General features: G+C 40.1%; 1 protein-coding gene across 1 annotated transcript in view; it reads right to left on the bottom strand.

The window, feature by feature from the left end:
- The window catches only part of cacng5a (calcium channel, voltage-dependent, gamma subunit 5a), a 34225-nt gene that overhangs the window by 20312 nt on the left and 776 nt on the right, over positions 1–13137 (bottom strand). Inside the window, exons 2-3 of the mRNA XM_067458354.1 lie at positions 2854–2895; positions 182–268 (exon numbers count right to left, since the gene is read on the bottom strand). Of these exons, the coding sequence (XP_067314455.1) occupies positions 182–268; positions 2854–2895 (129 nt within the window). The remainder of the gene's footprint in view (positions 1–181; positions 269–2853; positions 2896–13137) is intronic.

Here is a 13137-nt window from a genome sequence, read left to right as displayed (position 1 = left end):
AACCCGAGAGAAAATTTGTTTTAATCTAACCAAACCCAAGTGTGAGTATTCCTATAGTACAGTGAGAACAATTCCACTCTTGTACAATCATTTCTCATCATTTTAGAGTGCAGTGACTAAACAGCATGCACACAAAGAAGCCATTTTTAAATCAAGTTTAGGAAAGGAAACTCTTACTCACTTAGGACGCTGGCCGTAGACTCTGATGTCATCTGAACATTCATGGGCATCACATACTCTATAGTGAAGCAGCGACCTTTCTGCTCTCCTTGAAAAAAGAAACAGAAAAAAAAAAAAAAAACTTGAGGGAGAGAGAGGTAATGTCCGTGTCTATTTATTTATTTAAACAACTCTTACAGATATTGCCAGGTTAATGTTGGAAATAATAAAATTACAATAAATGATAAATAATGTTTTTCTGATGTTTTAGACAAACTAGACATATTTGAAAGTATTCAATTTGTTTTTAATCTAGTAGACCACAATCAGTATGTCAGCTACACAACTGGGTGGCGCAAAGGTTTGTAGGTCAAACGTTTTGCTTTGTAGTGTTTTTAGTAACAAGGCCACTCAATAAACCATACTTGTCCAGAACCATTTGGACCCATATGGATGTGACCCTGGTGCAAAATGCTGTTAAATAGTCAATTTAGAATTACTTGAACACTTCTGCAAACAATATCTATTTAGCAAAATCTATTAAACAGAATTAACAGATTTTGAATGACAAAAATAATTTTCACTGTGCCTGCAATGATAGTCATATTAAGTTTGAGTACACTACTTTTCAAAACTATGAGGCCAGTAAGATTTTTTCTTTAAAAAAAGTCTTATGCTCACCAAGTCTGCATTTATTTGATACAGAAAAACATTAATATTGTGGAATATTATCACATTTAAAATGACTCTTTTCTATTTTAATTTTGTAATTTATTTCTGTGATGGCAAAGCTACATTTTCAGCAGCCCTAACTCCATTCTTCAGGGTCACATGAAACATCATACTGAGTTGGTCCTCAAGAAACATTTGTTGAAACATGTTGAAAACAGTTTTTCTGCTTAATATTTTTGTGGTAACCATGTAATTTGTTTTTTTCAGGATTCCTAAATTAATATAAAGTTCAAAACAGCATCAAGTTAAAGCTGAAATCTTATGTAACATTATCAATGCTTTTACTATCACTTTTGATTAATCTAATTAATAACTCTCTGAGTGTTTGGTATGGTAATAGTAATAGGTATGACAATGACAATGACAATGTCGATATAGGCTACACTATATTTCCAAATGTATTGGGACACCCCTCCAAATCATTAAATTCAGGTGTTCCAATCATTTCTATGACCACATGTATAAAATCAAGAACCTAGGCATGCAGATGCTTCTAAAAACATTTGTAAAAGAATAGGATGAAATGTGTAATAAGTCCATTCGTGAAATGTCCTCACTACTAAATATTACACGGTCAACTGTTAGTGGTATTATAAAAAATTTAAAGCAATTGGGAACAACAGCAACTCAGCTACGGAAAACCATAGAGCAAGATCTGAGGCGCACAGTGGGCAGAAGTCACCATCTTTCTACAGAGCCAATAGCTACAAACCTCCAAACTTCTGCCTTCATATTAGCTCAAAAACAATGCATAGAGAGTTTCATGGAATGGTTTTCCATGGCCGAGCAGCTGCATCCAAGCCTTACATTACCAAGAGCAATGCGTTAGATGTAGTGGTGTAAAGGATGCTGCCATTGGACACTAGAGCACTGGAGATGTGTTCTCATGTTTCTCTGTCTGGCAATCTGATGGATGAGTCTGGGTTTGGCGGTTACCAGGAGAACAGTACTTGCATGACTGCAAATGTAAAGTTTGTGGTATGGGGCTGTTTTTCAGTGGTTAAGCTTGGCTCCTTAGTTCCAGTGAAATGAACTCTTATTGCTTCAGCATACCAAGACATTTTTGGGCTCCCAGAATTTCATGCTCCCAACTTTGTGGGAAGAGTTTGGGGATGGTCCTTTCATGTTCCAGCATGACTGCACAGCAGTGCACAAATCAAGGTTCAAAAAGACATGGATGAGTGAGTTTGGTTTGGACATGGATGAGTCAGTCCTGACTTCAACCCGATAGAATACCCTTGAGATGAATTAGAGCAGAGACTGTGAGTCAGGACTTTTCGTCTAAAATCAGTGGCAGACCTCACAAATGCACTTCTAGAAGAATGGTCAAAAATTCCCATAAAGACACTCTTAAACCCTGTGGAAAGCCTTCCCAGGAGAGTTGAAGCTGTTATAGCTAGAAAGAGTGGGTCAAATCCATATTAAACCCTATGGATTAATAATGGGATGTCATTAAAGTTCATGTGCATGTAAAGACAGGTGTCCCAAAACTTTTGGCAATATAATGTATTTGGTCTTGGGGGAATAGATCTGCTACACTGCCGCTGCTGCAGAGCAAGTACAGGACTTGCTACTGCAAATACATACACAACATGCTGCTATGAGCAAATAAGACTATTAATATACCCATAGCAGATTAACACAGGTGGAGCTGGGGAAGGTGCTGCACTGCTAATGAAATTCTAAACACGTAGCCTATTTGAATGGTGAACGCAAGAGTATAGGCTACTGATTCAGCAGGAACCAATCAGCTGTGCCCTATAATAAACGATATGTCTGCAATCAAGTTGAGTAAAGGACATATTAGCCTGTGCCATTCAGAGTTTCATGACAGAACTTATATGATTTTGTAGTTAGTTAAGAAAAAACTAACTACAAAAATCTGATTTACCTGGAACAGTTTTATTCAACAGTAGAATGTTTCTACCTAAAAGGAAAGAGGAGAGAGATGGGGAGAGATACCTGATTTACCAGTTGGTAACACCGGAGCTGGAGCTGGTAATTCTAAAAGGAAGAGGAACTGAAATCACTTGTTGCCTGTGTAGTAAAGTCCCATTACTAATAACATTTCAACATACTATTTATGAGGTAAAGGCACTGCAGAGTTAATTACTGAGTTACAGGTAAAAAAAAAAAAAAAAAAAAAAAAAAAAAAAAATTAGTTACGTGGTTACGTGGTACTTGCGAGCTTATGAGATTCGGAGAACACTCCCACGCACAACAATGGCAGGCATTCATTTATTGTAATGTTTTTCACAATTTTTTTTTGGAGGAATATAATTGATCAAGCCATATGGATGTTTTTTTTTGCTGACATATTGGTATTTTAAGCATTAACCTAAGTATAATCTGCCACTGAACTGAATTCACCGAACCAGATAATTGTTAAATGAACTCATTTTGTGTTCTGCCAATCAAAGAAAGTCATATGGCTTTAGAACAGCAAGAGAGTGAGTAAACAATTGAAAAGTAATTTTTGTTTTCTTTTTTTCCTTTAACATTTATTTTAAAAAAGTCCATTCACACATTGTCTGTGGTTGTGTGCTTTTGCTATGTGGACTCTTGAACCCTTTGAAGGGTAAGCTTGATGCAGACTTGGTAGCTGATGCTATGGAAACATCTACCAGGTGTGATAACTTTTGTTGAAGACAGATGTCTGTCTGATGGTGTTGACACCACCATGGCACCATCATTCTTCAGATTTTGAGCTTAAAGTGCATCTTATTTATCTTGCTTTTTTTGTGTGAAAATCGACTCCTCGTCACTCTGTCTGATTGCAGAGGCATTGTGCAAAGCAATGTTGAATTTGAGATTATGTTTGAGAATGAAAAAATGGAATTATTCCTTTTGCAATTCTTCTTGGATCTTCATAATGAACCATGCTGACATTAGATTGGTACAATTTGCCCTGAACCTGAGAATCTTCCTGTCTCTAAATGATCTGAATGTGGAAATAAGCATCTTTCACATCAATTGTGACAAACTATCCCCTCTGCCTAATCATGCAGAATCATGCAGCCTAGCCTTAGAACCTCTCACGTTTATGAAATGCATTCTGCTCTGGCTTTGTTTAGACTCCGGAGCATGTGTTTGATGACTTACTGATTTAAATACAGTCAAAGAACTTATTGTGACAGCAACAATATCTTGTTTTTGGGCATTTGTGAGGTGGAGTGGAAAATCTGAGAATGTACTTCCTTTCAAGGTATAGACTGAGGACCATAACTGCACCATTGGACTCTGAGTCTAACCTGGCAGTAGCTTGGCAAGGCAGAAGTGGATCTGTTTACTTTGAGTGAGAAAGCTCATTGTCCTCTGTTATTCTCTCTTGGACTTGTAGCCCTTTCTGGTATCTCTCCTGGAGGAGCCTCCTTGGGATTTTTCATCCAGAGCTGATCTGTTGTTTTAGGTTCAGGGCACAATATGGTATCCTCCAAGGCAGAGGCAAATTAATTATAGGCCCGTGATTAGAGTAAATTGACTGGGCATAGGGAGCACCTGGACTATTCCGAATGGGCTGAATGACAAAACCACACCATGACCCCGCATATTAAGTGGAGCACCTGAGAAACAAAGACCAAAAACCAAGGGATGAAATGGCTTCGAAGCTACTGGAAGGCAAGCCATCAACCTTTACCCAAAAAAAGCACTAAGGCTAACACTAACGCTGCGTTTTTGGTGGTACGTAAGGAAGGAGACAGCCATTTTTTAAACGGATATCATTGGGTTACTATGCTCAACTACACTGAATAAACAGCTTTTGTGAGAGAATAGCTTATATCATTGAATGAATCAACAGCCTGTTATTAATGTGGGGAAAAATAAATACTCTAAACCCCAAGTGGATTTACACAAACTGAGGCCTTTGCAGCCCTAGTGAAATGATAACCAGCATTAGTCACTGATCTTATTTGAATTAAACCAGTGCACTGATATTTGAACATTAAAGGCTCTGTGCTGAAACCAGCTGAAACCAGATTGAATGGCTGAACATGCAGTTTTCATTAGCTGAATGTTCATGTCACGTTTGGTGTGAGCACATGTCTGTCATGTGTTTGTTTGTGCCATGTGCTCTTGTCTAATCCTGCCCTCCTTGTTTTACTGATTATTGGTTAATTTGCCCCACCTGTCTTCCCTCATTAACCTCTTTTGTTTGCTCCCTATTTAGTCTCCTTGTCTTTGCACTCCTGGGGTGAATCGTTGTGGAACATTCCTTCTGAACATTCCTTCCAAGCCAAGCCAAGTCAAGTCTTCTAGTTTTATTTTATCATTAAAGTCCATTCCTCCTGCAAATTGAGTCCTCGCTCCTTTCCCTTCGACCAACCCTGACAGGATTCTATCTTAGTCCTTTTCAGGGAAGTCATTTCAATCAGCAGATCTATGAAATGCCTCTCGGGCAGCTATTTCAATCATGCAAGTACAGCCCCTATCTCTTTTAATGGGGAAACATCAACTTTTCCAAAACTGTTCACCAAGCTTATAATTGAATTTCATACTTGAAATCATTAATGAAATCTGACAATGACTATCATAAATTAGATTTCTTATGCTGAAATATTTATAAAACAGCGTCTTTTTCAGACTAGACCAGCAAATTAGCATGCTCGGTCCTAAGTGCGTGTCTCATAACACTAACATTTTCTATAGCAACCGAAGCTTCTTACCATAGCAGTAGTGACGTAATGAATTTACTAATTGCTGATTGCTCTTTCATTCAGAAAGCGAGACTTATTCCACCATATCGAGCAGGCTGTGACAACACATACTGTGATAAAAACCTATAACTATGTAACTTTTCATTAGGGCAACTAAGGAGAATTTAAGAGATTTACAGCCTGGATAAATTAAGGACAAAGCTATTACTAAAACTTAGCTTTTCCTTCTGTGTAGATATATAAACGTTAACTTTATAATATTAATTAATTTAAAGCCTTGAAATATAATACAATATTAATTCTGCAGTATATTAAAACAAATATTATTGTTTGTTTCTGCGCTTTATTAATTAATAAATGTATTTATTAATTCAAATTTAAAGGACTAACCCAGCAAAACATGAATGGGCAAACATGTGGCTGTCAGAGGCTACATCTACATTAATCCAGATAGATTTGAAAACATAGTTTTAGTTTCAAAACGCTCGCCGTCCACACTTATGTTTTCCACAAATTTCTCATCCACACTGTCAGTAGCCTAAACACCAAATGTAACTTACTGCACATGCATAAAACCTCATAAAAACTTCACTGAGAAGATACAGACATCATAAAGTTATCGCACTATTCTTCTGGCAGGATAATTTTATTTAGCAAAATATCTCACCATTCACTGCCAGGTCTCACTCGGTCAACCATTATGTTTGGCCCAATAAGCAACTCATCTCGTGATTTGCCACAGGTCAGCAAATGCAAGTATATTATCTGTCATCCTTGCAGGACTGTGATATGAGGTGTGCAAAGTAACATATTTTAGCAACTGTGTCAAAGTGAATAGCACATAACTGGCACAATAGCGGTATAAAAAAAACATACAATATGCGTCACATGACTAAACATACATCATCGTTTTCAAATACCTCCGTCTTCACAGTCCACACTACACTGTGAAGACGTGGACGGAAGGCCAAAAAGAAATAAAATGCTTTTTCAAACAAAAATGTATTAGTGTTGACATGGCCAGAGTCTGTTCTTTTTTTATTGTGTCCACTTTCCGTTTGCTCATTTTCCCTTGATTCAGTTTTACGATGTGTTTCATTGGTTCATCTTATTCTTCTGTTCCTCGTCAATTAACTCATCAGCTCCTTTATTTGCCCTCATGTATTTAAGCCCTCAGTCTGTTCCTTGTCTTGGATTGTTTAATGTTTTACATCTATGTTAAGTGTTGTGATTTATTTGCAGAGTTCTCTTATACCTGAGTATTATATTAAAGAATGTCATTATAGTTGTCATGATCCCAGCCTATTTCCCATTCTTGTGAGGATTTCTTGTCTTGTGCCATGTTTTGTAGTCCTTTGTAGTTTTTTTAATCATAATTAGTTTTACCCAGGTGCTGCCTATTAGCCACTCCTCCCTTGCATCCTGAAAGTATTCACTTTTCCCACATTTTGTTATGTTTCAGCCTTATTCCAAAATGGATTAAATTAATTATTTTTGTTTTCATCAATTCTACAAACAATACCCCATAATGCCAATGTGAAAGAAGTTTGTTTGAAATATTTGCAAATTTAAAACACAAAGACAAAACAAAAACAACAACAATGTACATAAGGATTCTCTCCTTGATGTTGCTTTCATCATCCATAAATGGAAGAAGTTTGGAACCACCAGGACTCTTCCCAGAGCTGGTGCCCAGCCAAACTGAGCATTTGGGTTAAAAGGGCCTTAGTCAGGGAGGAGACCAAGAACCCGATGGTCCCTGTGACAGATCTCCAGAGTTTCTCTGTGGAGAGAGGAGAACCTTCTAGAAGAAAAACCATCTCCGTAGAACTCTACCAAAGTGGCCAGTCGGCACCTGAAGGACTTCCAGACCATGATAAACTAAATGCTTTGGTCTGATGAAACAAAGATATGAACTCTTTGGCCTGAATGGCAAGTGTCATGTCTGGAAGAAAACCAGGCACCACTTATCACCTGGCAAATACCATCCCTACACTGCCCTACAAAGCAAAAAGGGAGTAACTACACAAAGTGCAGAACTGAAAAAATGACTTTAAAGTTATCCTGTCATCCAGCCCAAGTAGTTGTAGGTAGATTACTGGATATGTGGCTGTTCCCTATCTGGAAACTCGAGCTGCGTCGAAACGCTGTGAGAATGCCTCTGCGTGATTGCGTCATGAAGCGCGTGTAGAACCAGTCCAATCAGGAGATAGAACGTCACAGGCGGGTGACGTCATCGACCGGAAACTATAAAGCATCCGCGAACACAAACAGAAACTAGCTTCTGTGCCTTCAGCAAGCGATCTGTGTGAACCTGTCTGTATTTGGTGTTTTTGTCTGTCTATTAAGAGAATTTTCCACCTTTGTTAAATATATCAATGTATATATTGTAACATAAAGAGAAAAAGGAGATTATGGTTAAATATTGACTGGCCGGCAGAAAGATCTGAATCCCATCGAAGACAAAGTAAATTAGATGAGCGATTCCTGCCCTCTCGTGCAGCAGAGCCTCAACGTGGGGGCCTGCCGTTCTTCCCCGACCTGCACACCGAGGTGTCTAGGTCGTGGAAGAAACCGGCTTCATATAGAGTGTTTAGCCCTCAAACATCGACATACAGTAACATCGTAGGGCTAAAACAGTATGGTTATGGGGCAATGTCGAAGGTTGAAGAGACGCTTGCGAGCCATCTCTCGCCTTCAGCGGCATCGTCCCTTAAGGCCCCGACTTTACCCACCAAGCCGCTTAAGACAACCTCGGCGCTGGTGGGTAAAGCGTACTCGGCGGCAGGTCAGGCTGCGGCGTGTCTGCATACGATGGCAATCATGCAGGCATACCAGGCCGACCTGCTTAGGGACTTGGACGGTAGAGATGAGGTGGGGGGAGATGTCATTAACGAGTTAAGACAGTCTGCCGATCTTGCTCTCCGGGCCACCAAGGAGACGGCCAGGTGTGTGGGCCGTTCTATGGCAGCCCTGGTGGCCACGGAGAGGCATCTCTGGTTGAACCCCACCGAAATCAAGAAGAGGGAGAAGAGCTTTCTGCTCGATGCGCCGCTGTCCCCTGCGGGCCTCTTCGGTGACGCAGTACAATCTGTCACAGAGAGGTTCCAGGAGTCTAGAAAGCAGGCAGCGGCGCTGAAACAATTCCTCCCTCTCCGGGTCCAGGTCCCAGGGGCTTCTGCAGCTCAGCAGCCCAAGGAAAAGCCGAGTATGAGCTCCTCCCACAGGGCACAGCAGAAGCAGTCTTCACTCCAGACCAGGTTATATTCCCAAGGTTCCTACGAGCCCTAGGGGTCCTATTACTCTACAAGCCTTCTGTCCTCCTCCTTTCGTGACGTCAGACCAGGAAAGATTAAATCTGCTCTGCCCGGTTAGGGCGCTTGATACTTATGTCCACAGAGCTGCCCTGTGGAGAAAAACTAATGAGTTGTTTGTCTGTTTCGGAGCCCCAAAAAGGGGGGCTCCAGTATCTAAGCAGAGAATGAGCAAGTGGCTGGTCGAGGCCATCTCGCTTTTGCTTATGAGGCGGCCGGACAGCCGTCTCCCTTGGCTGTCCAGGCGCCTTTTACTAGGGGTATGGCTGCTTCTAAAGCACTTTTGTCGGGGCTTCCTTCCAAGATATTTGTAATGCAGCAGGGTGGTCCTCGCCGCTGACCCTTGTGAGATTCTACGAACTGGATGTAGCATCTACAGTTGGGGCACAGGTGTTGTCATATTCGTGTGCGCTACGGTTTCACACATACGAGCACTTGGTCCTATGGCTGTGGGTATAAGCGTTCTCACAGTGTTTCGACGCAGCTTGAGTTCCCAGATAGGGAACGTCTCGGTTACGTATGTAACCCTAGTTCCCTGAGGGGAACGAGACGCTGCGTCGCCCGGCCATACTCCCGGCATGCCTGTGATCACTTACTTCAGACTGTTTCAGAAGCTAATTTCTGTTTGTGTTCGCGGATGCTTTATAGTTTCCGGTCGATGACGTCACCCGCCTATGACGTTCTATCTCCTGATTGGACTGGTTCTACACACGCTTTACGACGCATTCACGCAGAGGCGTTCTCACAGCGTTTCTACGCGTCTCGTTCCCCTCAGGGAACTAGGGTTACATACGTAACCGAGATGTTTTGTTACTTTATATTAGCTTATTCTTTGTGCATATCAATCCTCATTTTTAATTTGATATTTTACCCCTATTTTGCAGTTACTGTATTCTTGCTTTGTATTACTTACCCAAAACGTGGCACCATAAGAAAAAGGCAGTAACTACAGATTCTCCAAAAACTATTTTGCCACAACTTGGGGTCTGGGTGTGTTAGATACTCTGTATTTGAAATAATTGGAACCGTTTTCCTGAGCATGGATATACCAAACCCAAACTAATGTAACCATTTTAGGTCAATATTTTTCACTCTGATCACTCTGATCACTCTGAGTGTATATTGATATCATAATATTTCATTGTATAGGGAATAACTTCAATTAGGTCCATGACAAAATGATGCATGAATTAGGCATAAATAAATGCCTAAATAATGACTAACACAATAATAAATTAATAATTTTGCACCTTTAATGAAAATGAAGAAGGAAAAGCCAGCACACAAAAACACAGCCTGGCTTTATAAATTACATTAGGCCTACATTAATAGGATAAAGCATAGAAGCTTGCAGGCATGTAGAGGCAAAACATTTTCATAGGTTAATATAATTAAGGGGAATCCAAATATAATTGCTCTGCAGAAGTTTGTTTTTGTTGAAAGAATGGATGTTTACAGTAAAGAGAAAGATGTCAGTTTTGTTCACAACTCGCTAACTTCTCTAAACGGCGGACATAGTCTTCAAACAGCGGCCGCGAAAGAGACTGTTTTAAGTTGAACAGACAACTGTCAAGTTAAAGAATAACTCTTGCACCGATAGCTGTATTTATGGACAGTTATATTCTATTCTATTCTATATATTATGTGTGTTCACCATGGAAACAGTAACTTCACTGCGCAGCAACACGGTTAGTTTTTGTAAGGTAAAACATAACAAGAATACAGTATTGGATGTTACTGTACTCATGCTTTGTTTTACTAGGTCTTTTTACAGTTACTGTACAAACAACTACCATTTTTCTCCAAAACGACACACATTTTAAATAAGATGTTTTGTCACATAACAAGGATGCCTTGAATGTCATGAAAATGATAATAACTAATTTTTGACCAAAAATGCAGTTATTGCCTTTTTGTTTTGTAGGGCAGTACAGTGAAGCATGGTAGTGGCAGCGTCATGCTGTGGGGAAGTTTTCAGCAGTAGGAACGGGGAGACTAGTCAGGATTGAGGGAAATATGAATACAGCAATGTACATAGACATCCTTGATAAAAACCTGCCCCAGAGTGCTCAGGACCTCAGACTAGAGCGAAGGTTCATCTTCCAACAGGACAACAATTCTAAGCACACAGCCAAGATAACAAAGGAGTGGCTACATGACAACTGGATATCTGGATAGATCTGAAAATGGCTGTGCACCAACGCTCCCCAACAAGTTTTTATACAAGTTAATATGATTCTCTAGTGTCTAAATGAAAACTTTGTAATATACTTTAATAAAAAATTCTCATTAGTATTGGAAGAAAACACCCATTTTACCTGGTCAAAAACAGCTCTGTTTTCACCAAGCCATTCTAGTTCATACAGCTTTAAATGAACAATGACTCCGCCCCTCTGTTCTGTGGAGCGCGAGGAGTGTTGCCGGTGACAACAGAGGCGAAAGAACTGCTACAGGAGTCTCTAAGAGGACAAATCATAGACTGTAAAAAATATAAACTTTATCAATTAGAGTCGGACAAGATGACGGCTCCAACGAAATTCGACATTTAAGGCTAAACAGGACGTTTCTGAATGGTTGGTTAACGTAATGTCACTTTGATCTATCTTTATGTACATGCAGGGTAATGTTAGCACGAATGCTATGCGTTTACTGATGCATAAGTTACATTAGTTCATTGACATATTGACCTAATGCCCATAAAAACTTTTTTTTTTCCTGTCAATGTCGGTTTGTCAGTAATGCATAACGTTATCTATGCATTGTAATAACTGTTACAACACGATTTATTCTTAGACAGTAACAGACACCGTTAGAAACCATCTACATACTTAGTAGTTAGTGTTAACTTACCACATCCACATTAACTTTAAAACCAGCATACACAGTTTGTAATAACACAATAACCATAACGAGTTGTTCATTATAAATGTGGGATTATGAATTATATTGAAAACATCATACATAGAAAGCATGCCAGAATTTAATGTTACCCTGTAAACTTTAGCTGCAGCTCATCATGAAGCGTTTCAACTTCTTGTGGAGGGGCAGCATAAACACGAAGAGCTGGTACAGATTCAGGAGCAGCTGAATTAAATGTTCGGATTTAGGAACATCAGAATGACTGCTGTGTTCATTATTACACCCAAGAACAGAACACCACAATCACCCAGCGTCTCTTCTTATACAATGGCGGACTATAACGACCATAGACATCATATAGATTTGAAACCTCTATGATGTCAATGGTAATGACGACAGCTTGAGCTCGCTCAAGGCGGGTCTGAGATGAAACTCTGCTGTCAATCAACAGTCGTGGGAGGGGTGTACATCGAATGGCTCGATTTGAGACAGAAGAAAGCATAAAAGGAGATTTAAAAAAAAAAAAAAAAAAACACTTGATGGATTTATCATTATAGGATGGTTGTGTACAGGGACTGCCAACACACATTTCCATACAATCAGCTTGTAAAAGTGCATGTACCATTATATGAGCCCTTTAAGAGTTTTTTTTTTTTTTTTTTTGGTAAACTGAGGAATAAAATTATGAATTTAATCCATTTTGGAATAAGGCTGTAACACAACAAAATGTGGAAAAAGTGAAGCGCTCTGTCAGGTTCATTTTGTCTGGTGCCTGCATCAGCCACAACCTGCTCTCCTGAGTATTGCCTGGTATATTGAGGATTTGCTGTGGCAAAATGATTCTTCCCTCACTGTTGGCGAGGTGGATGAAGACGCCATCACCACTCAGCTACAGTCCACACCAGTGAGATATATTCCAGAGTCCATTCCAATGAGAGAAATTCCCATGACCATTCCAGGAAGAAAAATTCCAGTGAGAGAAACATTCCTGTGTCCATTCCATTGAGATAATTTGCCTCTGTTCCAGTGAGATAGATCCAGAGTCTTGAGGACCCTGTACCCAAGCACACTCTTGTCTGAGTCTACTCCAGTGTCGGCTCCAGCCCTTGAATCTGCTCCAGCCCCTGAGCCTGCTCCAGAGTCTGCTCCAGTTCACAAATCCACAGAGGCCGGTCCTCCTTGAACTGCCAGTGCCTTCATGGCTCCCTGCACTGCTTGTACTTCCCTGGCTCTCTGCACTGCTGGTACCTCCCTGGCCCCCTAAACTGCCTACACCTCCATGGCTCTCCATGGCTTTGAAAGCAAGTAGGCCCCGTAGTGGGGCATAGTTTACCTTGCATAGTTTGCGTGTAGGGAGGACCAGTATTGCTTGATCATATAATTTGTTTACTCTGACACCATGCTTTGTGTGTGTTAAG

Source organism: Pseudorasbora parva, chromosome 12 (assembly GCF_024679245.1).
Source record: "Pseudorasbora parva isolate DD20220531a chromosome 12, ASM2467924v1, whole genome shotgun sequence".
NCBI lineage: Eukaryota > Metazoa > Chordata > Actinopteri > Cypriniformes > Gobionidae > Pseudorasbora > Pseudorasbora parva.
This window is presented reverse-complemented; position numbering and strand designations above follow the sequence as displayed.